Raw genomic sequence first — 27,977 nt, 5'->3', positions numbered from 1 at the left:
GTGGCTAAGGATACAAAGACTACAGCACAGTTTTACTCCCTGCACAGAAAATGTTCATCACAAGCATGCTGATGGTGATACATATTACATGTCTATTAAATGATAGGCATATTTTTATCCCCTTTACTCCCTTTTTAAAAATACTAAGTGGCTACATGTAAATGCAGTGAAGCAGATATAAGCTTAATTAATCAGAGTTGATTCAGACTGGCACCAAGATGCAGCAAAGTCCAACAAAGTCTCAGCAAGGCTTTTCATGGGCTATCGATGACCTCTGCTGCAAAGCAACTATGTTCTGCTTTTTCGAAGTAGGAATCAAAGGCCTTGCAGCATGGCCAGTCCTGTGGACAGGGCGGTCTGTGCTGGTGTGTCAGGCCCCCTGGAAAAGATGCGCTTGTAGTCCATTAGTGTTTGAGAAAACGTGAGTGGGTTACCTTCCCTGGGGCCATGCACCTGCCCCGCCCCGCGGCGTCGCCTGCTGCCCTTTGCTGGTCACACGGCTGGCTGTGGTTTCACACCACGGAGTGGTCGTTGCTGTGGACACCAGCCAAGATGGTGTGGTTGAGGGAGGACGCTGACCGATCCGAGCCTTCGGTGGGGCCATTGGTGCTCTCACTGCGCTGGCAGCAGAGGATCTGCTTGAACGTCGCACTCATTTCCTTGTCCCGGTAGGAGTAGATGATGGGGTTCATGGCAGAGTTGAACTCTGCCAGGAGCAGGAAGAATTTTTCATAGGCCAGGACATTGCACTGGGGACAGCAAACATCAAGGAGCAGCAAGACTAAACCTGGGGTCCAGCAGATTATGAAAGCACCTAAAAAGAGAAAGAATGGACAAAACACAAACTCCACAAATATACTAATGCATCATTACTTGTCAAAACACCTCAAGAACCATCCAGCCAGAAGCAGGAATGGCTAATTTTCTCTTTCAAGAGCATTGTTCCCACACTCTATTTTCATTGACCTGATGAGAGGGATGCCTTTCAAAGATCTGTAAATGGTTATGGGCAGCACATCAAAAGAGCAAGACACACCCCCAAGCCCCAGCCCCAGCCCCCACCATCTGAAACTCTGCTTGGCAAATACATTTACATTTAGAGTTGATAATGAGGAACATTTTTTCCCTTCAGTTAGAGACCTCTGACTAATCAATCTCTTGATCAGGAGAAACAATGCTGCAATTTACTTCTCAAACTAATAAAAACAAAGAAAACCTTTCTGTGAGTGCTGTGACTGAAGCATCAGTAATAGAAAAAGAGTGGGGCAGGCAGCAATTCCCAAGAAAAAGAAAGCCTGGGTCTTGTTAATCCATTTCAGCCCCATTATGTAATGGAAAGTCCTAAACACACATCCTTCTTGCACTGAAATGCTGCCCTTCAACAGATCTACTTCTTTTCTTAGGGCTCTATTCAACTGAAATTCAGAGGCTCATCAGGCTTCAATAGTGTCAAAGCCAAAGAGTCTTACCCCGATTAAAATGCTTCCCCCTCCTTTCTCTGTTTTCCAAAGCTCTGAGGAGAACAAAGCCCAGAACAAAATTCAGAGCTCAATGCAGAAATTAAATCAAATGCCTTGTACTTTATTGGGAGTACTGAATTAAAGGAAGATGGTAACTCCTTAATATAAGCACCGCTGGAGAAGACCTTACACACCAATCATGTCAGAACAAAGACAGGCCTCCTGAGATTTTCCAGGCTGCTTTACTGAGGTGGAAACCAATGTCTTATCATCACTGAGCAGGATTAGCACAGGCAACACAATGAGACTTCCCAGCACTATGCAGTGAGTGCTGTTTTCAAACTGGTTCTCCTGTCACTGTGGTATTTGTTAACATACTGCTCCCATCTTTTCTTCAGTGATGGTCTCTGCATCAGGTCACACAGCATGCACACCTTTAGCCATGCCTGCCAAGAAGGTGCCAGCAACTTCCAGCTTGGGCAGTGGCAACTGTAAGCTGTGCAGACACCTTTCTGTTTGGACAGCAAACCCACCCAGATGAAATAAAAGAATATTTTCCCAAGGGCCCTGCAAATATGCAATGTACGCCAGGTGACGGACACTGGTTAGCAACCAGGAAACCACACACACAGGCTTTTTACACACCAAAAAGCATCCCTAAACTGAGCTTGCTTGCAACTAATGGTGCCACAGTGCCACTCAATGCCTATCACTTTGCTGACCAACAAAGCTTGCCAATGGAAAAAAGGTGGGGGATGAATTGCCAGCTGCCAATACAAAGCATCAAGCCCTTTCACCAAATGACTTTGTTAGGGTCTCTGGCAGCAATTTGACAGCATGGGGATGAAACTCTCCCATGCTGAGATAGCACCAAACACATGAATCCACATCATAGCTTTTGTCTGCAGCTGTTTTGGATCGCAGCAGTCCTAGAAAAGAGTACTTGAAACACATGTAAAGGACTACAGGCTTTTGTGCCTTCCTTGTACCTGTTCCCACAAGAGTAGAAAACTGCATCTCTTATTTGCAGGATTGTCCATGCTGATAGAGTCTGTTCTCTGCACAGAAAATCTCTGCTGAGCTGGTTTATGCAGAAACGAAGTCAGTAATTAAAATTAAACCATTCACTTGAAATTTCGCAAACTGTGTTCAGCCTCCTAGCTAGTGAGGCAGCAGTGGACTTTGATCTAGCTCGAGCATGTATTTTCTTCATGATAGGCTGCCTTGGGAGAACCACATCAGACATGGGAACACTGTAAGTCATGGGATCTACAGTGAAGGACAAAAGACAATGATAGCATCCTCACCAGGCCTGTAGCAGAAAAGTCCAATGTGGAAACAATGGAGCTAGCAGGAAAGCTCTCATAACATTGTACAAAGCTGCAATTGAAAGCTTCCAATTCTCCAATTTATTACCTTTTTTTAAAATGTATTCCTGAGGAACAACAGAACATTCTGTTGGCATAATTTTTGATATGTTAGAAACAGCAACAAGAAGCTCTACGGTGAAGCACACAGGAATTTGCTCCTGAGAAAGCCTGAAAGTCATCCAGAAAAATCCACATGCAGCTCACTGCACTGAACACTGGTCTCAGGTGGAGTTCCTGAGCCTTTCTGGGCTCCTCAGTATCTCAGACAGGTCTGACAACCTATGTATTGAGGCTTGACTGGCTGCACTGAAGAAAAAGTGGCCCGTGGTTGAGCAACTAATTGGTCTGTGCAGCTCAAACTACACCGACAAATGATAAAAACAAAGGTTGCCTTCCCACCCAGCTCTGGAAGGAAGTCACTATTGCGCAAGTTGTCACTCTTCTGCTCCTAGCAAAACATCCCCCCATGCTAACGGCTCTGGCAGCTTATTAAGTGCTTGTAAATGATCACATAAAATACCTCAGGTTTGTACACTTTTTATTTAACTGTTGTACACTGGAAAATACTGAGAGGCAACACTCATGGTAAGGACATGTTTGAGTTAGGTACAAAGGAACACATAAATGTCAGGCTTCAGATTTAGGAAACCTCATCTGCTAAACATGGAATTCTTTTTCTGGAAGGAAAACAAAGATTGAATTTTTTTCTTTTTTTTTTTTTCTTCTCTTATTTGGAATATTTGTTGAAGTAAGCTGAAAGTGAGGTTAAAATTTTCGTCTCCCAGAAATCTATTGTCAATTGATTTCACCAAGAATGAAGATCTAAAAATATCACATTTAATAAAACAGTGACACCCAAAAGCTTCCTGCTGCCATATACTGGAAAGCCTTAAGCATACACCGAAATATTGATGTTTTTCTGCTCAGAATCAGAACTGAGAGCAGCCTAAAGTACAGTGTCAGTAATTTCCAGGTGCATCTTAACACTTTACAAACTCAGTCAAACCCAAGTTACAATGACATACAAAGCAGATCTGCTGCATTCAGTGACTTGAACCTTTGTGGATATGCCACAGTCATACCATGGCACTAGGAGAGCCCTACGTACTTGAGATTTTAAATCCTTGGGTGGCTGAAGAGCACTGTTGCCTGGACAGAGAGCACCTTGGGATGTTACCTCCAGCCCTGGCAGTCACCTGAAGGCACTGGCACTGCAAGAATTTGAACGAGCTCCTCAGTTGCAGCAAGAGGAACATTCCCATGGTGCATGGCCAAGGTCTGTCCTGAAGGTTGGACCATAGAGGGCTGGGTGAAGAAGAAACGCCTATCAGGCTGAGGGGTGAATGGCTAGCCATTAGACAGGAAAGCTTGAGGAACCAGAGAAATAGCACCACATCTTCTTAAAAGATTGAAGGGTCCCTGTGGACTTAGAAGCATGTTTTACAGCAGGAAATATGAGTTACAAAAAAAGCATTTATGACCTAATCTAATTTTCTGCTGCTGTATGATACCTCTCATCCAGAAATAAAACTCCAGCACCTCATGTACTGTCTATTGCAGAACTGTGGCAGAAATCCACTGGGGGCTTTCCAATGACCATGATATGACTACATCACATCTGTCTTGAACCCTTGTCTGGTGCACCAGTGCAGATTATGTTTCCATGGTAGCTGGATGGTGGAAAGCCTTGGGTAAATGTGACAAGGCCTCACAGCCAGATTTGATTGCAAGAGAGTAAAGGCTGTTGTAGGCAGTAGGCCTATGAAACCAGCCATGATAAATCACACAAAAATCAGTGAGTAGAAGAGTAAAAAGAGAAAACAACTCCAAAAACCAGCAGCAGAAAAGAAGTGAACTGCACAAGAATAAACACTGATGAACTAGTCACTCATTACTAGGATACCAGACAGGATGGCTGCTCATGAAACTTCTTGTGTTAGCAGGAAAAGTGTTTCCTAAGCAGCACTCTTTTTTTCTTTTTTTTCTTTTTAGTTTTTGTCTTTTGCCTTGAACAGCCAATGCTGTGTTTATTGCATGAACATTTGTTTTCCTCTAACTCACAAGAGCAAAATAAAGGAAGGACTTCCGCTTCTGCCAAGTCACACACTGCTGTCCCTCAGAGGCTCCAGAGGGATGCAGCTCTTGTCAAAGCACACCTACTCTGAAACACCCTTCTTCTCTGCCTCAACCATACTGTGTCCCTTTAATGTGCCCTCTTCTATTTATCTTGTGTGTTAACCCTGATTTCTGGCATGGGCTCACACTCACCCCACAAATTCCTCAGTCTACATGGGAGAGGAAAAATATTGAGAGGGCCTCTTTTAGGGAGGGAGAGAAGAAAAAAACACCAACTCTCCTGTGTTTGCAGTTTTTTTAAGATTACAGGAATAGGATAAGGCACTAGCATAACAAAGACAAAAGATCCATTCCAGCTGAACTGCAGGAACAGTTACAATCTGCTGCTGTTGTCCTCCTACTGCTGTCCACCTGTTGTCCTCTCCAAATCCCCTCCTGCCCTCAGAGTGGCATCTGTGACAGGCAGCTGCACCCCCCCTTCCCCTGGGACAATGGTGACTGAGAGAGGAAAAGACACTGAGCATCACTGTTATCACAGCTATCAACAGGGAGAAGAGTCCTTCTGCACTTTGTGCAGGCTGAAAGCAATGCTCTGGGCGGACGATTTGTGTTAATTAATAAAACCATAGCCAAAAAGGGCTACAGAAGTGCCTGGCATTTTCCACATTTTGATACAATCCCACCCTCAGCAGGGAAAGCCACTTGCTCTGCTATCTGAGGAGCAAGCTCATCAGCTGCAACACAACTGGACTGCTTCATGTCCTAGCCATCTGTAAACTGTATCAATAATCCTCCTTATCACTGAGCATTATCTTGTGCATGGCATGCATAGAGATAAGTGCTGCATACAATAGTGCTTATTTACAGCTATGTATTGTTTTCCCCTGACACAAATATGAGCGCATGAAATCTAAAATGAATAGATTATAGATGCCAAAGATCATGAAGAACATTCATCATGCTGTAAACATACAGAGTGTAAGAGCAATTTTTCTAATTCTAGTCTGACATAGTCCCTAATTTTGCCATAACGTTACTACAATATAGCTAATAGTTCTTGGTGGATAAAAACACAGTCGTTGTTATTTTTTGCATTTTCTGCTGGAAATAATTAACAAGGGGTAATGTTTGCTTCCACCCATGGAATTTTCATTTCATTTATTTCAGTGAAGAAATAAAATGAGATTGCCACATATAGATCAGATTAATAAATTTAAAATAATTGTATGCTAAACTTGGCAAATTCTGAAGAACTTCATATATGAAAGGCTTGCCTCTCCATCCACAGACTCCAAAAGACCTGAGGAAGATGACAGTGAAGGAAAGTCCTTGAAAAATACCCCTGGTGGAGGAGAGCTGCCTACAGAGTAAGAACAGCTTTGTTGAAAAAGGTGCTATCAAAACTGCTTCATTTATTCAAGGTGTCTTTATTTAATGAAGCTGCATGAATTCTGAAAGAGTGAGAGATTCATAGCACACTCCTTCTGCAGTTTTTGATTGATTGCAAAATGCTGCTTTCTCTGAGGTGCCTCTGGGAGATTCTAACACTATGAGTGCCTTTGTGTTCAAAGCCAAACATTTATCTGGTGTGACTGTGTGTAAAAGAAAGAGGAGATATCTCCAGAAAGAAAGAGAGGATAGCAGTGTAAAACATGAAATGAGAAATGAAGCAAAGATAAATAAAATCTGCATTCATATTCATGCACCACTATCTTACATATACTTTTCTAGGATGATTTGAGGCAAGAGGATGTGAACACATAAGAGAAAATACACAACTAGAGAGCGTATGAGAGGAGCTGGGTGATATGAGCCACCAGCTTGTCTTTCAAAACACTATATATGCCCCATCCCTAGGGATCACTGTTCTAGTCTCCCGGGAGCTGAGCAGCTCTGAATGTGCAAGTTATAGACAAAATCCTATCCTCAGCTTTATCAAATATCTTAACTCCATGTGAACTCTGTAACTGACAAGTCTGTGAGATTTTTCAGTCTACTGTACCCATGGCTTGTAAAGGGATTTTAGAAGAAACTGGTTCTGCTAGTATTGCATCAGACCCCTGATTTCCTACCTTCTCCAAGCTACTTGCACACACACAGTCCAACCTCTTCCTGAGTCTTGTTCTGGGAATTTCAGCAGGAGAGCTTGGCCAGATTTTGTACAAAATAATGGCTGGATTGTGTAGGAACAGAGAGATCATGTCTTACTCAAAAATGTATTTCCTCTTCTCAGCAGGAATACAGAATGTGTCTGCATCAAACATCTGTCTTCACCTTGAAGGTGCATAGAATTTCTTTGGTGTTCAAGGTGTGGCTATCTTTGTCAGCACACCATTCTTTCTCTGAGGAACCCATCTGCTTCCATCTTCACACATTTATCTGGTTTAAAACATATTAATGACTTAACATGAAAGCAGCCTTGGGGCTCTGCCTGTGCTCTGGCTGGGCTGGGAGGAGCAGTAAGCCTTGACCCCAAAGAATGAAGCTTAGTTATGTTAGCATCACGTCTCTCTGGGCCTTAATATTTAGTATTTCACCTGTGTCTGTTTATCCATCCAATCCTCATCACCTTTTTCCATTTCAGAAAAAATAAAATAAAAGACTGTTTCTAAAGGGACACACTGTCTTGACCACAAATGATACTTCTGCTGGCACCTAGACTCCTTTGCTACAGGCCAGCCTCTGCTCTACCTGTTCTCTTCCAGTACTCACATCACCACACTGCTCGTGACAATTTATCACCAGATTCCTTGGTGAAATCTTTAGGTCAAAGCCTTTCTTTTAAACGATACACACTTTGGCACCTATACCTACTACATAAAGGGTCAGTTGAAGAAACACCTGACCTATCATGATGTTGCACAGGGAGCTGACAACAGCCATTAGCCAACAATTCCATTGGCACCAGTAGCTGCACAACCACCGCCTCTGAGCATGGAGATACTCAGACACAAAATTACTATGGTCAGTAGGGCTGCATCTACAGTGACCATACCTTCCCTTATCTCAGGGTGGGCCAACACCTGTCACCCTTTCCTGCTTCAGTTTGCAGGTCCAGACCAGAGGTGATGAAGCACAGGTTTCCCTCAGCAGGACTCACAAGTGGCAGCTGTGGGAATCATTGTGAGCTCGCTCTCTGCAGCACCTTGGGCTTACTGCCCCGAGTGCTTGCTGCCACATACTGGAGGCAGGGTATGCTGACACTTGTACTCCTGGCTTTCCTTGTGAAGATCCTGTCTTCCCACCTGGACACCACTAGGTGCCCTGTCCACAGAACCTGGCACCAGACGTGGATGTTTCCAATACACGTGGTCCAAGCACTTGCCTGTCCCTGTAGCATCTAAAGCTTTGGAAATCTGAAACAGCAGACAGACAAGCCTGGCGAGGACTCATGACAAAATAAAGCTAACTGAAGAGAAAATGAAACTGGGCAGTAGTAAGCCACCAGAACAGACCTGCTTATTTCATGGGTGCTCGCTCGCCAAGCTCTAGCCCAGGTTAACATTTGATATAATTCCCTGCCTGATGCTCGCAGTCTCACAGAATGAGTTTACTGGTCTCTGGCCAGCTGATCCAGCTGCCCTCAAGTATTCCACGGCTGACATCTCTGAAGGAGAACTCAAGTGCTAATGCAAATGGAGGAGACCAGGATTATTTCTCAATTGACATCTGCAAACCAATGTGTTTGGATAGTCCTCTTTTAGAAGGTATTTGTTATGGTTTTAGAGAACACCTTGCAAAGAGGAATGTGCAAAATGCATTCCAAAAATAAAAGCAAATGCTTAATCCTGTTGCAATTTATCTGCATCCATTTGAACCCCTCAAAACAAGAAAAATGGAATTGCTCCTGATCTAGTAACTGCATCAAAGAGATGGTGCACTGCATCTCTGCAAACGAAGAAACTAAGGCTTTATCTATAGAAAGCATTTTAGACAAAAACAGGAAGTCATTAAATGCCAGTGGTCAGCATTCCAACTGATTTCTAAGTTCATAAAGATATGTGAAGCTCATGTCTGAATAAAAACTTGGCTGTTGCCAAAGTGATCTGATTATTTATCTCTGTGTAAAGACAAACAGTAGTCCTAATGCAGTTTTTCTGTTGCCAAAAAACCTGACACACAGAGGAAATTTTGGTGTCTTTTTCAACTTTTAGGTGTTCTAGACAAGCCTTTATAGTGTAACTTGAAAAGAAATGCTCCCATAGTCCCAAATCAGTGCTGGTAGCTTGGTCGGAAAATGAACACGTAAGCCCAGCTGATAAGAGGCTGCTGGTACTGGTCTCCCTGGGTCACAGGACAAAGAAAACAGGCAAGAGATGGCTGGGGAAAACTAGAAGCAAGAATCATAGAATCCTAGAAAGACTTGGGTTGGAGGGGACCTTAAACATCATCTAGTTCTAACCCCTTGCATGAGAAGGGATGTCACCCACTTGTTAAGGTTGCTCAGGGCCCTGTCTGAACATTTTCAGTGATGGGACAGCCACAACTTCTCTGGGCAACCAGTTCCAGTACTTCATCATCCTCACAGTAAAGAATTTCTTCCTAATTTCTAATCTAAATCTACTCCTTTTCCATTTAAAACCATTCCCACTTGTTCTATCACTCCATGCCCTTGGAAAAAGTCCCTCTTCAGCTTTCCTGTAGGCCCCTTTCTGGTACTGAGAGGTGCTAGGAGTTCTTCCCAGAGCCTTTTCTTCTTCAGGCTGAACAAGCCCATTGCTCTGAGCCTCTGCTCCAGCCCTCTGATCATCTTGGCCCTCCTTTGGGTCTGCTCTAATGGGTTCAAGAAACAACCTTCAGCTCATACCTCACAGCCTGTTTTAATCCCCTAGTCCAAACTCAGCTAGGATTCTCTTTAGGGGCCCTGACTGCTCATAGGAATGACTTGGGACTTCAGGTGGAGGACAGACCTCTCCCTGAACAGCAATAGGACCTTGTCTGAAGTGCCTGGGTGAGGCTTTCATGTCCTGGATGTGGGGCAGCTGGAGGTCACCAGGTCTTGTGAAATGTGAACATGCCTATGCAGAAGTGAAGGCTCACTGCAAGAGGTCATCTGAGGCAGAAGCAGGACAGCTGGCACCCTACAAGCAGGGATCATAGACTGGACTCTCCTCTGCCTGCTTCTGCACGTTTAGTGTGCTTGGGACCTGGGTGTTTTGCTGCTTTTCTAGTAGTTGCAGTTTCCAATCGCAGAAAAATAATTCACGGCCAACTTGAAAAAGCCCTGTTGTGCCCACTTTTCCTACAGAAATCCATATACTCTCTGCAGTACTCTGATACTTTCCCAGGCATGGTCACAATGCTATGCTCAAACAATACAGTACATTTAGCAGATATCAAACAACTTTGCTATGAGAGATTGTTTAATTGTATTTTCCTTTGTTGTTAAGGACATTAACTGTTACTGGTATTATGTCTGGATAAGTTCCAGTTGCAACACAAGATTCTAAATGAAGGCTGGGTGGATGCAATTTAATATATAAAGAACTGTCTTGTTTCTTACATAAGATTAAACTAATAATATTAGAAGAAAAATATTAGCCTCTGTCAGTTTCCTTAATATGAATAAAACTTGTTTCTCTCATGCTAATACCCGACTGTGAGTAGGAGAAAGTGTTACCAAGGGGTAGAAATAATGAAAATTACTCTTAAACACCAGCTCTACCTCAACTGCAAAAAACCTGTGTGTGCTTTTAATTTATACAGCCATAGTAACATTTACCTGATTATAGCTGTCTGGTTAAGCTGTGGTAGACACCATTTGATGGAATTGCATTAAGGCTGGTCACACAAAACAGTTTTAAGAAGTAGAATCCATGCTGACAGCTGTGCCTCTGAGAAAATGAGCACAAGCTCCAAAATGAAGTGGACAAGAGGGTAACCCCTTATGGATAAGGGAATGCCACTCTAAGATAAATCTGATTGGAAAATCTGTCTGTCTTTGGACAAGTTAATATAGACAAGTCAGAAAAGCCTTTCTACTCCTCACCTGAACATAAGAAATCCAACTACTGCCTTAAAGCAGAAGCAGCCTCGGACAGACTGCACATGAATGGCACTATGCTTAGCTGCCTGCACACCTCACCACCCAAGCAGCGTTAAGATCATTCAGACATTACTCAGGCTATCACACCACCAGGGAGGCACCTACAAATGGCACTGCTAAAACAGAGGGGAGCAGACACATGTGGCATTGCACATCACAGGAGAAGCACTGAGTGAAGAACCACCCATGTTTTGATTGTGGTAAGTATATACTTATCAAAAGGGTAAATTCCAGGTTAATTCTATAATTCTTAATTCTATATGTACCTGTTTAAAATTATCTACTTGAGGCTGATATCTAGGGCAGAAAATACAGGTTTTGTTCTGTATTTCCACACTGTAAAAATAAGACATTGTTTAAAGTGATGCAGCGACCCTTTGTCTGTCCCAGGTGCCTCTGGATTACTCATTAGGGTGTTTGCTGTCTTGCAGATTATAATTTCACTGTGGTAAAAACAGTAGTTCCCATACTTCAAATGAGAAATTCAGTGAACAGGACTGGAGATGTTTCATTGCTGCTGATGGATTCCAGGGGCAGCTTCTCTGCAATTTAGTTTTATCTATTTACCATGACAGAATCTATATTGATTTAAAATTTTCAGGCAAACACAGTAGAGAGGTCTAATAAAATCTAACCTCTCTTTCAAGTCATATCATCAAGAACCACTTTGCCAAATCATGCATCTTCTGGGGAAAAAAAGAGCATCTTAAGCTAGCTCTTTCTCTCAGCAGTAAACATCGGTGTAAAACTTTGGAAATGCAGCTACATCCTCATAACTACAAATGAGGGCATCCCAGTCTCATCCACTTAGAGGGTTAGTCATTAAAAAGGCTTCTGAGTTAAACAAGTGATGTGTCTTCTCCCTGTGACTAAGCTTCCCCAAAATCACTGCATTTATCAGAGATGTGAGCTTGATTTGGCATACAGAACTGATCCTTGTGTTTCTATCGGCTTACAGGAACAGTCTTCTACCTTTGGCAGTCTGCTCTCCTCTTCTAAATTTAACCTCTGCTAAGAAAAGTATGGCATCTAAAAGCACCCAAGAATAGTGCTTGCACTGTGTTAGTACCACATCCTCGGTCACTTGGCTTAAAGATTGCTATACAAACAGCCTCTGAAACCACAAAAAAGTGCATTATCATGTTATTTTGAAGGTTGCTCAATCTGCATATTTCTGAGGATGTGACTCCTTTGAACTCTGGCAGACAGTTTTCTCCAGTGTCCCTGCAAAAGACTGTAGGTTTTGGCTATATATAAAAAGCGACAACAATGATGAAATAAAAAAGAAAAGCACTAAGTCTTAACTTTCAATTCTCTTACTCCCACCCTTTCATGAAAGAGCAACTGAATAGCAGCAGAAAACTGCCTGAGCCAAAAACGGGCTGACTCCCAGCCACCTTCATCTCTTTCAGGGGTGTTCATGAGAAGTGCCAGACAAAGGTCATTTAGATCCAGTCCCTATCTACCATGCAAGGAAGGCAGAGGTGTTAACATTGCTGCTTTCTCTGCAGCATGCCTTGCCTGCTGCTCAGCTTTGTCCTGGGTCTTCTGCTGCATGAGCATGAGTCTCTGTTCCCACTGAACTCCTGGCCTCTCTGATGAGACCGTCAAAGACAACAGTAATCATTTTCTTCTGTCACCTGTCTCCAGCCTAAGGGCAAAGCCAACTTGTTTCTCACAGTGACACAGAGAAGAGAAGCTGCTGCCAGGGCAGAGCTCATGGCTACGCTTACAAAGGGGCTCCCCATGGACCTGCCAGTCAATGTGCTGCTTCTGCCAGGCAGGAACTTGAAAACTCTTCCTTTTTAGCACTCTGCTTGCCGGGGACTTCACTCCTCAAGGGATAGGGGATTTACATGCCATCCAATGTAAAATCTTTGCCAGCTGAAAATTAAACAGTGTAGAAATTTTCAAAGCAGAAAAGACAGTTTAAACAATTCTCTAAGATGCAGACCAAGGTGATCTGGTAAAAATGCACATAACCTTATGTACAGCAGGGCAGAACTCTACTTTTTAGAAGAACCACTAACAACAGTTCCATCAGATGTGGCAGATAGCAACATACAATGCAGAGATGGAAAATACCTGTGAAAGCATTTGCTTCACACTTGGAATGCCTGAGACCTCCTGCAGACAGTGATGAAGCATCCAGAAAGCAAGCCTAATTTTTTCTGTCTCTCTGATGGCCCTTATAGCTGTCTAATCCCCTCTGATCCTGTGCCATCACCAGGCATGTCTTTGGAGCACGCTGCCCTGACCTCTCTGCGTGAACAGGCTCTAGGTGCAGGGCTGGGATGTCTGCTCCAAGGGAGGAGACAGCATACAAGCAGGGAGTCATCCATCAAATAAACTGTAACTCCACTAACTCCCACAAGCAATTGCAAAAACAAACAGTTGCAATCGCTACAGCTGCATTGAAAGCCAGCCTCTGAAAGGAAAACAAAAGACTCCTCCACACTTGGTGGAAAACCACAAGAAGGTTTGGAAAGGTTATCAGTCTTCAAAAGAAGGTCTTAATATGCCTAGGGCATCTATTGTATTGTGTCCTTCTGCTTTAAACGTTACAATGGAGGCAGGATTGTGAAATAGAAAATCGAACTAGCACAACATCAGTTGTTGTTGCCTGATGGAAGAGGAACCGGAGGACCAAGACTGCTACCAAACAACAAAGGCAATTTCCACTTGCATTACATTTAGCAGCTGCACATGTCTGCAGATCACCTGTGGGGCTGAGGAGGCAGTAAATTGACAGACTAGCAAAAGGGGTGAAACAGGGCTAAGAGGATCAAAAAAAGGACACCTCCTCAAATTCCTGCTGCCAGCTTTTGTATTGCTCCATGTTAAAAAAACAAATGCACCACACCAAGCAGAAAGGCTGTGCCCACCAGCACTGCTCATTATTACCAGCACATGCCCAGGAGGTACAACCTGGGGACACAGGAAATACGTTTCACAGCAATGCCAACTAATCAAAGCATCTACACTGAGTACCCCTCCTCCAACACACCCCCAAAATAGTACTTGTGGGATAATTTTGATGTTTTAGTTCATAATTGCTCACAGTAGTTCAAGTCAGATTATTTTGGGACAGACATGCTGATATATGAATCTGGAAGACTTCTCCAGGATTGTGTTTTTTTCGGTTTGTTTTAGCAGATACTTGTAGGCTTGTGCCTAAAGCAAACAGGAAACTGCCTGCAATAAACTCAGACCTTCCAGGCAAAAAGGCCCTCCACTGAGGAATTTTTGGGTTTTAAAAAAAAGAGATAAACACGCAATTAGTACATTGTAAGAAAATCACTTGCAAAATCCTTCTAGTCAGCAAATTAGTTGCTTCTAAGAAGTACCTCTGCTGTTCTAAATGAAATACAAAGCTTTTTTCTTTTTTCAGAAAAGATTAAAACTCTCCTAACTACTCAACAATGAAGGACACCACTCAGAGACGACTTTATTTTCTTTTAAAATGTTTTAACAATGGAATATTGAGGCAACACTGTGGTAAACTTCAACACAGCATCCGTGTGTAGGGGAGATGTATAAAGAAAAATCCCTGAGGTAAACTCAGATCAGCTTTTGCTAGACTTCACTTGAAGTTCCTGGTGATACTTGCTGGCTTCTCCAGATTTTTCTACAGAGCTCAGAGCAGTGGCCATACCAAAGTCAGGCTAGCTAGATGAGGTCAAATGCAAGGCAGAGGGGCCACTTCAGTGCTGTAGGAAAAACCCATGCTTCCAGCTCCTCTTCTTTAACTTTATAGCCTGGAGATTGATCACAGCTGTGCCTTAAATAATAAGGAGCCAAACCAACCACCACTGCAAGCTTCCTATCTGCTGGGTTCTTACTGTTCTGCAAACTATGAGGGGAGAAAAAGAGCAGAGATGACCCCACTTTATTTGCCCTTCAAAATAATGAGCATTCAGCTTCCTTAGGCATCCAGTGACACCACAAGTGTTTTATTTGTATTGGTGCTCTTGCTGTTGTCCTGCCATCCAAACCCTGATATTGTAATCATGCTCATTAATTATCTGTGAGTATGAGAATACGTAGCTAAGAACAGGGTAACATTAAGCAGAACTTCCAGACAGGCCTACTGTAAATTTGTTGATTTCACAGTACTTTCAGCACATATTTTTGGAAAACAAGCATTCACTAATTACATTTTTCATTATCTATCCTCTTGTCTTTAACTGCATTTATTAAAGAAGGCTCATTCAAGTCTCACCAGCTCAAATCCCTTTAAGAATGCAGCATGAGTAGCTAAGAAGATTATTACTGCTACAGATGTGGGGCAAGTAACACGGTCTGTCCAGGACAGTTTTCACTCCCTGCTACTTTAATCAGTGTTTTGTGGATCTCATGTGTGGAGCTGGCTGAGCAGTTTGCAAAGCCCGTAGTGCTGGGATGCCAGGTGAGTCTCTTTGCTTGGTGCATTCCATGCTCCACTGCACAAGATGTTGTCCTGGTTACAATCCAGCCACCCTTCTGCCTTATTGACACGGCTTTCATGTGAACTTTGCTTTCCTTCCACCTGACCCATGGCTGGAGAAGCTTGCATCAGTACCTCAACCATGGGGTTTTGTAAAACCCAAGCTGTGTGTGCTTGGGGAAGGGAATGATGAGAACGGGGAGGCCAGACCTCTCTTTCCCTCCCCAGACAGGAGAGTTTTGCTCCAGTAAGTTATAAACAGTGGGCACTGTATGAGCACTGTCCACGAGCACAGGGAAAGGCAGAGGTACAGGTACCAATGCATGCAATAGCATTACATATCACTGCAACAGACACATGTAAAAGTTTATGGATGCAGTTAAAACTTCTCCAGAGAAACGTTCTGTTGAGATATATCAGCCAGGTGGAACGAGACAACCTCAAGAGCTGTCTATGGCAGAAGAGAGCCATATGTAACTTTCCACCTCTCCATCTTTCTTCCTAGCTGTCCTTTCTGAATGTATCCAGGGATGCTCAATGGGCTGTGCACATCTCCTCACCCTTAGGGACACTACTGGGTCAGACTCAGCTCCTCTACTAAGTGCTTTGGGAAATTCAGAAGGCTAGCTTATATTGTCATCACACTTTCATTGCACATACTCATCTCACAATTTAATGCATTTGTCATTATCTGTATTATTTGTATTTTAAGTATTCACACGTGCTTCCACAGAGAGTACTGATCATGAGCAATCCAAGAAGAACCCGCACCTCTGTTGCTCATGAAATGACACTATTTTTACCTGGCCATGAGAGCTATTGAATGCCATCAGACGTTTTTATTCTGGCTGTGAGGGTTCACTGGGCACAACCAGGCTTACAGTGTATTGTATGATATTGTTCTACCTGTGAGTCTGGAATTGGAGTAGTTCTTATTAAACATGACAGGATTTAGAGTGCTGTATTGGCTCTGTATTTCTGTTGCTTAGTCTATGAATTGTCTATGACCCAGAATCTAAGCCTAGCCGCCACCAGCTCCTTTGATATCTGAGGACCAGCTGGAACACAAAGGCATTTATTTTCCTGTTAAATTTCCTTACTCTTCATGTGTCAGAAAAGTTTGCCTTATTCTTAATGTGACAGCATCGCAGAGGTGTCTTTATCAGCTCTTGAGTGCTCATGAACTCTAACCAAGTCCTGGAGCCAGAAAACACTGCCACAAACAGGGCGGCTGTGGTCACAAAAATGAGGGGTCCCCTGGAAAACCCTCATACCAAGGGCACAAACTGCAATATCTATACACACCCTTTAATCAATAAGGGTGAAAATATTCTAACACAAGTCCTCCATCTAAATTAAAGAAAAATTCATACATGAACTGAGCAACTGAATCATTAAATATTTCCAGATATTTCTCTTACTGATATCTCTCATGTTGGTTCATCAAGTTTCCAAACCTACTGCTAGCCTAACAACTTTTTCAGGTCTTTAAAATGCTGGCAATGTGGCTGGGATTTTCAAGCACTTTGTGTTTTATTTTTCTGAAGTGTGAGAAATAGAGGTGTTTAAACAACAAAAAAATATACTACCCATCTTCCAAGCATGTGGACTTTTCTTGTTTTTTTGAAAGTGGTCAGTCTGTGTCACAGAAGTGGAGGATATGGTTTCAAGGTGTGGCAACAAACATCTCTGACTATCACAGATTTCAGCACACACAGAACTCCAGTATAATACACTGCTACAAAATGCTGCCTTCAAAACTGCATACATGCAGATTTTTAGGCGTATCAGGGTACTAGAGCCTGGGCACTGTACTAACACTACTTTCTATTAAAAAAACCCAACTTAACTCTTTACAACATCAGAAGCTTTCTGCTTGGGCTGACATTTTTATTTATTCTGCTTTCTGCTTTCTTACATACATCTGAGGAGACGCTCAGTGAAACTGGTGCATCCATTAGACGTTTATCTCTTCTGTTTGAAAGCAACTGCAGCAAAAAGAGGCGGTGAACTTAAATTTCAAATGAAAAGGACGTCAAGCTTCTCTAATAAAGCCTCTGTCAAGTATAACATTTTCTTTGTTATTTTGGGGAAAATCTGCACTCAACAGTGCCATATGCCATGGAGACATCGCGTAAGTGACGCTTTGCAAGATTCCCTGTACTGTATGAGTCAAGGGTAACTCTTGATAGCCTATGGACGCCGGAGACCAGTCTGCAAACTTTGGGGAAAAAGGTATATTGTTCTAAAGTGAAGTGCAATAAAGTACAAAGCTTATGAATGGTTCATGGTCAAGGTTTTAATGTATTTCATCACTGTTTTCAAGGTCAAGGCCAGGTTTGAAATTTGGTTTGTGTCCCTGCTAAGATTTCAACAGCACTTGCGGAGAAATCCTTGTGTTTATACAGACAAATGCAGAACTTGTGCTTCAGCCAGCTCTCTCCACTCATTTTAAATGCAGATGTTGGAATCTGAGGCACTGTTGTATGCACTGTATCCTAGAGAATTGCTACATCTGTAGGGATAGCTATACATCCCTCCCAATCGTAAATACTCAAACAGGTGCAATTTTCTTATGGATCACACCTTAACTGGCCATTATTTCTGTGCAACCTACTTTTTCAATTACTGATGATCAATCAGTACTTAGGAACTGGAAGTACAAGACAACTACAAAAAATAAAAATAAAATAAATTTTATAAAGTACCTTTCTTATATTGTCAACTTGTGTTGAGCTTCCCAGAGCACTGAGGAGAGGTTGGAAAGTCAGGTATCCTCTGCAGCTTTAACCAGAGGATGTGTCAGCCCTGTTTGGTTTCTGTGAGCTCCCATGGACGCAGAGGGAGCTATTGGAGGAAAGAAACCCAACCCCTAGACCTCCCAAAATCTCAGCAGCAATAGTAAATTGACCTGTGCCTGGCCAGTGGCCAAAGACAGCAGGGTCTTTTGCATCCTGGTGCCCCCCCTTTGTTGGATCAGCTTATTCAGGGAAGCTGGGAAGCAAATGGCTGCCTACCCAGCAGGCAAAGAACTCAATACTCCTCCTGCTGAGGTACTTCTCTCCTTCAATCAGAGAGATAAATCAAGGAGAGGCCTAAATGGTGAACTGGCAGGGTAAAAACGGAACAGATGGGCCTATCATTTCACAATGTGGTTCCAATAACTCAGGAAAAAAACCCATTGCTCTTCCTTCTAGGAGTAAATCTCTGTATACTGGATATTTATGCCTATGACAATGCTTTGCAGGAAGATGGATACACTGTTTTCTGGAAATAGGCCTGAAATTGCTTCTCTATGCCATGCCACAAGCCAGGACAGTCTGGGAGCCCAATCCAGCTCAGAAGCACGTGAGATGGGGCCACCAGTGCTCCAGGAGAGGGTGAAGGCCCCAGAACATTCTCCGACAGCTCAGGCTCCCACGGCTTATCCTGGCAGTTTGTCTGGCTGTCAGAGGTGCTGCTCCTGCCCACCAGCCGAACAGGGGCAAGGCCACACAGATAAAGTTATAAATAAGACAGTGGAGAGATGGGAACAGAGGGAAAGGAGAGGCAGGAGGGTGAGGAATCAAAAAAACACTAAATGAAAGGAAAATCTCATGGGAAACAGCATCAATCAGTACTGTGTTCTCTGGAATGTGCTTAAAAGCTCGTATTTCTGGAGTCTCTATGGCTTTATCCACACCTCTCACCCTACTTGGGGGCAAGGCCAGTGTACCTGAAAGCCTTCTGCTTTGTAACAGCACTACACATGGTGAGTGCAGCACTCAGGTATTTGATGGGTGAATAAGCTGAAAGTTCATCTAAAGAATGCTACATTACTTATTTCAAGCTAAGTACTTTGCTTTGTTTGTTGACTTAAATTGATCCCTCCTCCCCACAGAGTGAATCAAGCTTTTCTGCTGGAAACACAGAAACCCACACAACTAACTTTGTGCAGAACTCTGGCTAAATAGGCATGGATCAGATGCAGATCACCCTCCATGAAGGACATTTTCAGTCCCCATGGTCTACAGGGACATTATAGCCTATTAACAAATATCCCTTCACTTTACCTTTTTTTTTTTTTTTTGTGTGTGTGTGAGACAAAAGTGGGAAAGAAGTAAAGCTACAACATACTCTGGTATTACTCTCTCCTTGGTGAAGGAGGGTAAATACAAAATGCATCTGGAAGGCCAAATGTGTTCACAAGGCTGAGTATCAGGCAGCATGCAGGCAGCAAGCAATGTTCCCTTGGCACCCAGCACCCTTAGAGCTATGTCCCACAACATTGTATCTATCCAGTTTTCAATTTTAGTCTGTTTAAAAGAAGAAAGTGGCAGCCATTCTACAAAGACACAATAATTTTACACAGGTTTTTTTTTTACTCTCTATATACTCAGCTTTTTCTGAGTAATTTTTAGAAAATTAATCTCTAAATTACTCCTTGTACTTCTAGAAAAGCAAAAAATGAGCACCTTAAAGCAACTTAAAACAAGGGAAGATGAGAATTATCAATGCCATATGTCAGAACAAGTTCTTTCTGAGGTTATATCAATATCAGAAGATGGGAAACAGCTCCCTCAAAACTGCTTTTAGAAGAACAAGGAGGGTACTGAGTCCAGGGGAGCTTGGCAGATTTTTCTCCTTTTAATAGCTAAATTCCCTCCCTTTTCTTCAGGAGATGACTTCTTTCACGAAGGAAGATATTTCAAAAATCTTAAGTGTTCTCACTTATCTACGGTTATATTAACAAACTTGTAATCAGATACCAAGTACTTTATTAAAACAGAAAGACCCAAGCAGATAGCTCTTACTCAAACACAAAAAAATGCAACAGAATTTCTCTCTCTCTCTCTCCTCTCAAACTTTTTTCTTTACAGTAACCTCAGAGGCTTTTAATGCTACCATCAAGGAATTGTTACTTCAACCTCATGCAACCTTATGCAACACATAAGAGGCTATTCTCCTAGCAGAAGCAGATGGCCACCCCCATGGCAGATATGTCTGGGGCAGCTTTACAGACCAAGTTCTCACTTTCCCAGTTGCAAAACTTTAGGTCACCCAATCCACAAACTTCAAAGCACTCATCCCATGGTGTTCAAATACCTCCTGTCTGCTGGTGGGACCAGAAAACAAAGATTTTCACTTACAGCAATTCCCTTTGCTCCAGTACCTCACTAAATAGCGCAGACTGATGGACAGCACTAGAGCTTGGGAATTAAATGCCTCAGATTTACAAATGATGCCACAGCTTCCAAAGTTTCATGACCTGCCATGCAAGCTCTGAGCCCTTGCTGTTCTCTCGGTATTGATGGGAAAGGATATGTGTCCACCAGCAGACCTGCCACATTTCACAAGCAGCACACTTGGACATAGTACCAGTACATGTACCCATGTGGATACAGGAAAATGAACTTCAGTGACATTTTCTTATGCTGAGGAAAGTAGAAGTGTGACACAAAGTTTTCCCAAATGAGAAGTGCAGAAAGGATGGGGATCTTCTGCTGCTGTTGTTACTTCCAGCTTTAAAGAAGGATATCAAATGTGTAAGTGTGTGAGAGAAACTTATGATGGAAGGGCTGGGAAAAAAAAAAGAAAGAAAAAAACCTGAAAAGATCTTTGTGCATTTTTTAAAATAAATGTATTTAGAATCTGAATTTGAAAGGAAAATACAATTCTGAGTTCTTCTGGTGCTGGCAGAACAGCTTCCTGCTTCCTGTTTTCGTGTTTCATACTCATGGGGATGCTGTCACTGAGCTCACTGATGGACCACTTTTCTTTTTTTTCTTTCAAACTAAGCTTTTTGTTGAATATTCTTTTCATGCTGAGGCTAGAAGGATGGAGGCATGGCCGCTGTCTGAAAGCTAGTATTCACTGCTGACCATTTCCCACTGCACTGACTGGCTGCTGTACCTCAGATGTCTCAGCAAGTTCTGCCATCAGCAATAACTCTTGTGCTTCGATGTTAAGTGCCATAGTTTCATTGAAACTATAAAGGCAAAAATAATTTGATATTGAAAATCGTTAATTTTCTGTTTTCATGGATTATCCCAGAATAAACAAACAACCCAGAATACTTAATCACACTGCTCATGTGCAGTGAAGCAATGCAGAAGGAGCACCACTGCTCCTCTTGCACAAAACAGTCTGTTGTTGTCAGTGCTTTCCACTGGTGGAAACAAACAACAGTTCAGTGCCTCATTGAATGCAGTTTTACAATGAGAAGTTATCAGCTGGCATTTTTGTTCACATAATTTCTGAAGCTGAGGTCTAGCTCTAAGTTTGACTTAGCACTTGAGTGGTGTTTGCTGAAACACAGGAAGGACAAATGGTAATCCAAAGGTGAAAACAGAAGCCAGTGGCTGGACATGGACCTTACCCCAAACTTTCAGACTGCAAATGCTTTGCTTTAAGAGTTGCCAAGGACGTATCAGTTTTAGCTGAGGGGGCAAGAAATATAATCTGGAAAGTAAGTGAACAAAATAAGCAAAACATTTACAATCAAAATCCCCATGTAACTGTGGGTTTTCTAGAGGACAAAAATGTTATGTGGTGAGCAGCCCTTTTGCAAAAGCACTACTGTTGCCTCTTCTAAAGAAAGGATGGATTCCCACTTTCTCTTCCAAAAAAATTCAAAATTCAAAATTTTCAAATTTTGAGAGATCAGTAGGACTTAGTCATGGGCTGGGATTACAGTAAGCCTTCTCATACGTCTGATTTTCAAAATCTCTTCTTGGTAACAATTTCTGGCCTGGGTATTCAGCAAAGTTTACCAAGGCCTCTGTTTTAGAGCAAATGTCTCACAAAACGTGCCCATCTGCATTGTTTTAGAGAAGCCCAGGTTGATGAGTACTCACTCATGGATGTAGCACTGCTAAGTGGAGTCTGATCTCAGAGCAAGACACGTTACTAATTAATTTTGATTGAGTGTGGATTTTCAGTAAGTGACTATCACTCCGCAGTCAGCATTTTGTTATTTTACCTGGATCAAAGTGAAAGTCTTGGATTCTATTTTTCAGGGTCAAGGTGTGATTTCCAAATCCTATTATTAAACTAAAGGAAAATAAAAATCAATTCTCAGGGCCTGTTGAGAAATATACCTACTTTTGCCAATGCAATTCATTTTTAGAAGCTTCTTCAAAAAAGGATGAAACTTATGCAAGCAATTAGAATAATTTTTTGCTTATAATTTTTTTTTAATCAAAAGATGAACAAAAGTGCAAGACCTACTTAAGGTATGCCCCTTTCTGGCAATTCTTGGAAAAAAGAAGAGAGCTTTCATCTGCCCTTTAAATTTATTTTTTCCCTGAAAAGGTAGTAAATTATACTGAAGTCAGGGGAAAGACTTTTATTAAACGAGGCCTCATTTTCATCATACTTAAAGGAATGTATTTACCAGAGACATTTTTCCCTCTCAAGAATAAAATAAAACCACATTCCTATATTGGGAAATCATGGAAGTTCCTCAAAGTGCATTTTCAAAGGATCCTGAATGAAAATAAATAATTCTTATTCTTAACTGAAGGGGGAAAAAAGGGGAAAACTTGCAACTGGGTTCCCCAGGGTGAAGCATCGAATGCCACAAGGATACCTGGAATCCTTTAGAGAAAAGTTACCAGGGATCTATCAGCTTTAGCTGTGGATGCAATAAAATTGAGAGAGTTGGTGAAGAAACAAAGCAAAACATTTAGAATGAGACTCCCTACACAGTCAGCCACACTCTGGGTTCAGGGAGAGTTGCCTGGACACAAGGCACCAGTAAACTTCTGCTTCATCAAGTGGAGCTTGCATGGGCTTGTTTTGGAAAAGAAAGCTACTTAGGAAGTTTATCACACAAACAAACTGACCACACTGTGATTTCCAGATGCTGCGCTTCCTTATTATTTGTCCTTTCAGCATTCTCACCAGCCAACCAGTAACAGGTAAAGATTTGGTCTGGGACTACTAGAAAAAATTCAAGAAGATCCACCAGAATTCATTTGAAGAACTGTAAATGACAACAAAAATGATCAGTGACTGAGATTTTGAAAGAGAGCACACATAGTACTGCTTTTACTAGCAGCATGAAATGTATCAAGCAATCAAGAAACATCCTGCGAAGGGTGTTAATTTTAAACACACTACAATCACTGCATAATAATGTACATATTGTACATAGATCCTTGGCAAGTTTTCATGCCTCTGTTATTTTAATTGCAAAAAGAAAACTTAACTGATTTTTAATAATTCTTTGTGAAAATTTATCTTCCTGTTAGAAAACAGTGCTAGACCTGTCTAATATAGTGATCAAGCAGTATTTATCAAGAAAATAGAATACATTTACAAACACAAAAATATTAGTACACTTGTTATGAATCACTGACTAAAAATTAAACTTCTTGTTATTAAATCTGAGTGATTTCACAATGAAACCTTCTAACAAATATATGCAATAATATGAGGACTTCCATTCCCCTTCATCTACTTGAAAGCTAAAAGTACACTGTTACTTAAGTCAATATTAAAATGTCATTAAGATGCAGAGGGGAAATAAAAAAAAAGCCCAGCAACAAAACAAAAAAGATAATACATAATAGACAATAAGTAGAAATGGCAAGGTCTGGAAATCACCGACCCCCTGAACTGCATGTTTTTTCCTGTGAGAAGCTTTTTGAGGAGCAATCAGAACTGCTCCTAAGGCCTTGAGAGAAGAGAGAGAAACCCAAGTCATCAAAATCCTGCAGGATAGATAAGGTGTGCTACAAATAATTTTAATCAAGATTTCACTTTTTCAATACAATTATTTGATGATACAGCTTGAAAGTACTGTTGTCACACTACAGCTCTGAAAGCATTTACTACAAATTTTCCCTCTCCAAACAATGTAATAAGAACTTTAAACTCTTTGAGCTCTCCATTTAGATTACAGTCATCAGCAACAATTTCCCAGTTTACTTGACTGTAGGGTTAAATTCCCAGTTTATGCACTTTTAAAATATACTTATCTAAAAACACTGGGACTACACATAACGGCACCCTGTGTGCTAGAACAGAAAGTCATTGATGCTCAGACCTGTATTGCTCACACCAGTTCCAGAGTTTATTGCCCTGTTTTTCTGTCAGGACTAAATCAATACACAAGTGACATTTCTGTGACGTGGGGGTCAGGCAGGGTTGGTGACTCTGAACGGGCCCCCTGCACAGACTACAGGGTAACATGGTATTTATGGCTTCACACTGCACCACTTCCAGAGAAGAAGCTGTGAAAAATGCTGCTCTCATCTGAACTCCAGCCTGATCTTACTGCCCAGCCCAACTCTCTAAGGTAAGAATTACAAGGAAAAATACCTGACTGGATGCTGCACTTTGCCCCATGAGGCCACTGCTACCTGGTGGAAGGACATCCCCAGTCTAAGGCACCCTCAATTTCAGTCATCACAGGGAAAATGCTGCTGGAAAGCTCATCTCTCCTGACACCAGCAGGACTCCTCAAGGAGGATGTAAATAGGTGAAGTTGTCTCCTTAGTCACTGGACTCAGAGTTAAACCCTGGCTTCTCCAAAAGATCTTCCTATAAGATGCGTTGTGCTATGGGGGCTGATGCTTCCTCTGGCTCACAGGAATAATGTTCTGTGGGCAGGGGAGGTCTATCAAAGCTTGAGTGATACCATAACCAAGCTCTGTCTAGACACGATCATCTTCATCTCCACCCAGGACCACAGCCCTGGTAACTGGTGAAATATATTTCGTATTGCTTAAGCCTTAAGGCCAACAAAGATAAGCCATTCCAGTTAATTACCTGACACTCCATGAGGGATATGGAAATAAAGACATGCCTCTGTGAAGACGCCATGTGCTTTCAATCAGGTTGTAGCACTATTTCACAGTCTTTTTATTTTCTACTGATAATCAAAGTGCTTTTACTGCATGAGAGGAAGCAGGGAACAGTTTTACAAGATACAAGATACAGACTGCATATCAAAACAACCACTCAGAAAGGTTAAAGTTATCAATAATGAACTTTATTTGCTTCAGCTGTGTAGCTAGAGCATATATGAACACTCGTGTGCATTAACAGTATTTTGCTGCTTTCCATCCCCATTTGGTACCTAGATGTGAAAGAAAAGCTACAAAAGTAAAAAAATAAGTCTCATGCAATCCATAACTGCAGCAGAGAGAGCAGGAAAAAAGCTGTTGCTGAGCAGTTCTACCCTTCCAGATGTTTATAGTGAACTTCCAGATGTTTTTCTTGCACTTATTTCTTCGTTATAATAAGTAGAGGATTGTCTTCAAAAACAGTGAGACTCCCTCAAGTCAAAACAGTTTATACAAAAAGACCCTTCACCTTTTTTATCTGTGCCCACATTAGCTTCCCAGTCTAACAGAGTAAACCACATTCCTGTAAACAAAGTGGATGATTCTACTGGCAGGGAAGTCCTAAGTGTCTTTTTACTTCCCAGGAACATAAAGGGTAAACAATTATGAATTCATTGTTTGGTCTCCCTACATCTTGGGGGCTAACTGTGGTGCTTGGGTAAAAACAGGCATGCCTAATTTTGGGCAAACAACATTGAGAACTCATCCAACATAGTAAGGTTAATCATCAGGATTAGTAAAATACAAATAAGAAGGGTTGTAGGTATTGTGCTTATTTGAAATTCAGTTATAAACCCTCACTATCACAATCTCACAGTCTAAATTCTAAATAGAGAGGAATGCCCAAAGATGCATATGGAGGTATACAGCAGAGTTATCCACACTGTAAAAACAAGGTTACAAATTAGGATGGATATTTAAACAGCATTTAGGCAGGAGAAATATAGGCTAACTTTCCAACAGTAACATTCTAAGCCAGTAGTTCCCTACAAATGCAGGTATGCACCTGAAAACAACTGAAAGATCCTAGCCTTTCATGACTGATTGCAGGCCAAGCAAATATGGACCAGAGCTAGTTTATCCAGACTTGGGTTCTGAAATCCTTAATTTGGTGCTTTCACTACTTCTTAAAACAACAGTTAGATATTGCCACCCATTGTTGGGCCAAACCTACAACTGGCCCAGACAAGTGCCTTCAGAGTCTATAATCCCCACCAGAAAAACAGTTTAGCTTTGTCTTTAAATGTAATATGAGAAAAAGTGGAGAACAGAAGAGAGGATGCCAAGTTTCAGCTGATGTGTCTGTTCAGTTTCTGCCTGCTCCGTGATTGCTCATTTAAAGGGAACACATGGTGGTGGCGAAAGGCAAAGTGTCATTGAGCTGCAAGCCAAACCAGACATGATTTTATGGCTATGTGCAGTGCACAGATCAGTTCTTCCTTAGCTCCAGTGCAAAGGAAAGGCATGGTTTAGAGAAAGAGCTTTATGTTCCTCGTTACTTTTGAAAGATTTCAAAAGCAGCCTTGTTAAAAGAAAAAAGGGTTCAGCTATGAAATCACTTCCTTCTGTTTAAACTATTTTACTCAAGGAAAAAAACAACAAGAGGGCATGAAAAAAAAAAAAAATCTGTTCTCTGCTTTTGACTTGTTCCTAGGATTCAGCATCCCACCCGCTCTGTGGGATGACGCAGTGTGCCAGATCCCGACCGCTCCAGTCAGTGCGTCAAGCAGCCATAGCCCTCCCCACACAATCACCCTCTTGTCAGAGGCAGCTGGCACCCTCCCTGCACATGCTGACAGCATCACTGCCTGGAGGACTGCACCCCTTTGGGGCAGGTCTTCTCCTCTTGGAGCAAGGCAGCAAGGCATGAGGAGGGCAGGCCGTGTTAGGCAGCTAACAAACAAGAAGCTCTTGTGTTATTCCCTCCCCCTCCTGCCCCCAAAAGCACAGAGAGAATGCGGACGGGGGAAAAGATGCTCTTCTGCTTGCAGCAGCAGCATGGCTTTGCCTGGGACTACAGCCAGCAGGACAACTCCAGGCCACCCGTTTATGGAAGTTTAAAAGTCAAATGAACAGTTCACTGCTGCCCAATTCACAATGGGGTTACTTACGGCTGAGCAGCATTTTAACAAAGATTCTAAGATGAGGAATGGTTTGCCTCCCTCTGCCAATGCTCACAGGTTTACCCAGACTCCCAGTTCTGTTTTCCTTTGAATCCCAGGGCACCCTCCCTCTTCTCCAAAATGAATTGTCTTCTCCTGTGTAAAATAGGCTGACACAAACCAGCTCCCTTCCCCACTCAGCTGTGGAGTAGGAGAGGAGGGAGAGGGATCTTCAGAATAAACTGCTTTCTTTCCCATCTTCACTTCCTGCAAAAAGTTGGCTTCTGCCTCAAACCAGTGTATTGAGTAATGTATTATTACCCTGATCTGCTGCATCAAGAAAGGCAGGGGTTCTTTTCCTCCAAGTTTTTGAACTTCACAGATGTAGAAGAAGCCAGATCACATGAGATAAATGTTCAGCAAATTGCTCCATGCAGCCTGACACTCACCTCTTCTGCCCTTCCCAAAGCTCCAGTAGATAAACTTGCAGCACTACCTTTTCAAGAAGGCACTCAGGAAGTATGACCCTTGAAATTAAATCTTCTGCTTAAGAAAACTTTAAGCCAGACTTACAAGTAGACTACAAACAGTGATAGAGCACCAGCACACCGGCCTGATCAACAATGCTGACCACACCGTTTGCTTGAGAGATACCTGCTGATAG

The 27,977-nt window shown here is 42.2% G+C and overlaps 1 protein-coding gene across 1 annotated transcript in view; it reads right to left on the bottom strand.

Annotated features, from left to right (window-relative positions):
- Positions 1 to 512: 512 nt before the first annotated feature.
- The window catches only part of LPAR1 (lysophosphatidic acid receptor 1), a gene marked incomplete at its 3' end in the record, with an annotated part of 43,565 nt that continues 16,100 nt past the window's right edge, over positions 513 to 27,977 (bottom strand). The window contains exon 3 of the mRNA XM_082301102.1: positions 513 to 814. Coding sequence (XP_082157228.1) covers positions 513 to 814 — 302 coding nt within the window. The remainder of the gene's footprint in view (positions 815 to 27,977) is intronic.

Source organism: Coloeus monedula, assembly GCF_965178545.1.
Source record: "Coloeus monedula genome assembly, chromosome: Z".
Classification (NCBI taxonomy): Eukaryota; Metazoa; Chordata; class Aves; order Passeriformes; family Corvidae; genus Coloeus; species Coloeus monedula.
The sequence above is the reverse complement of the archived record's forward strand: the minus strand, read 5'-3'. Positions and strand labels throughout refer to the sequence as shown.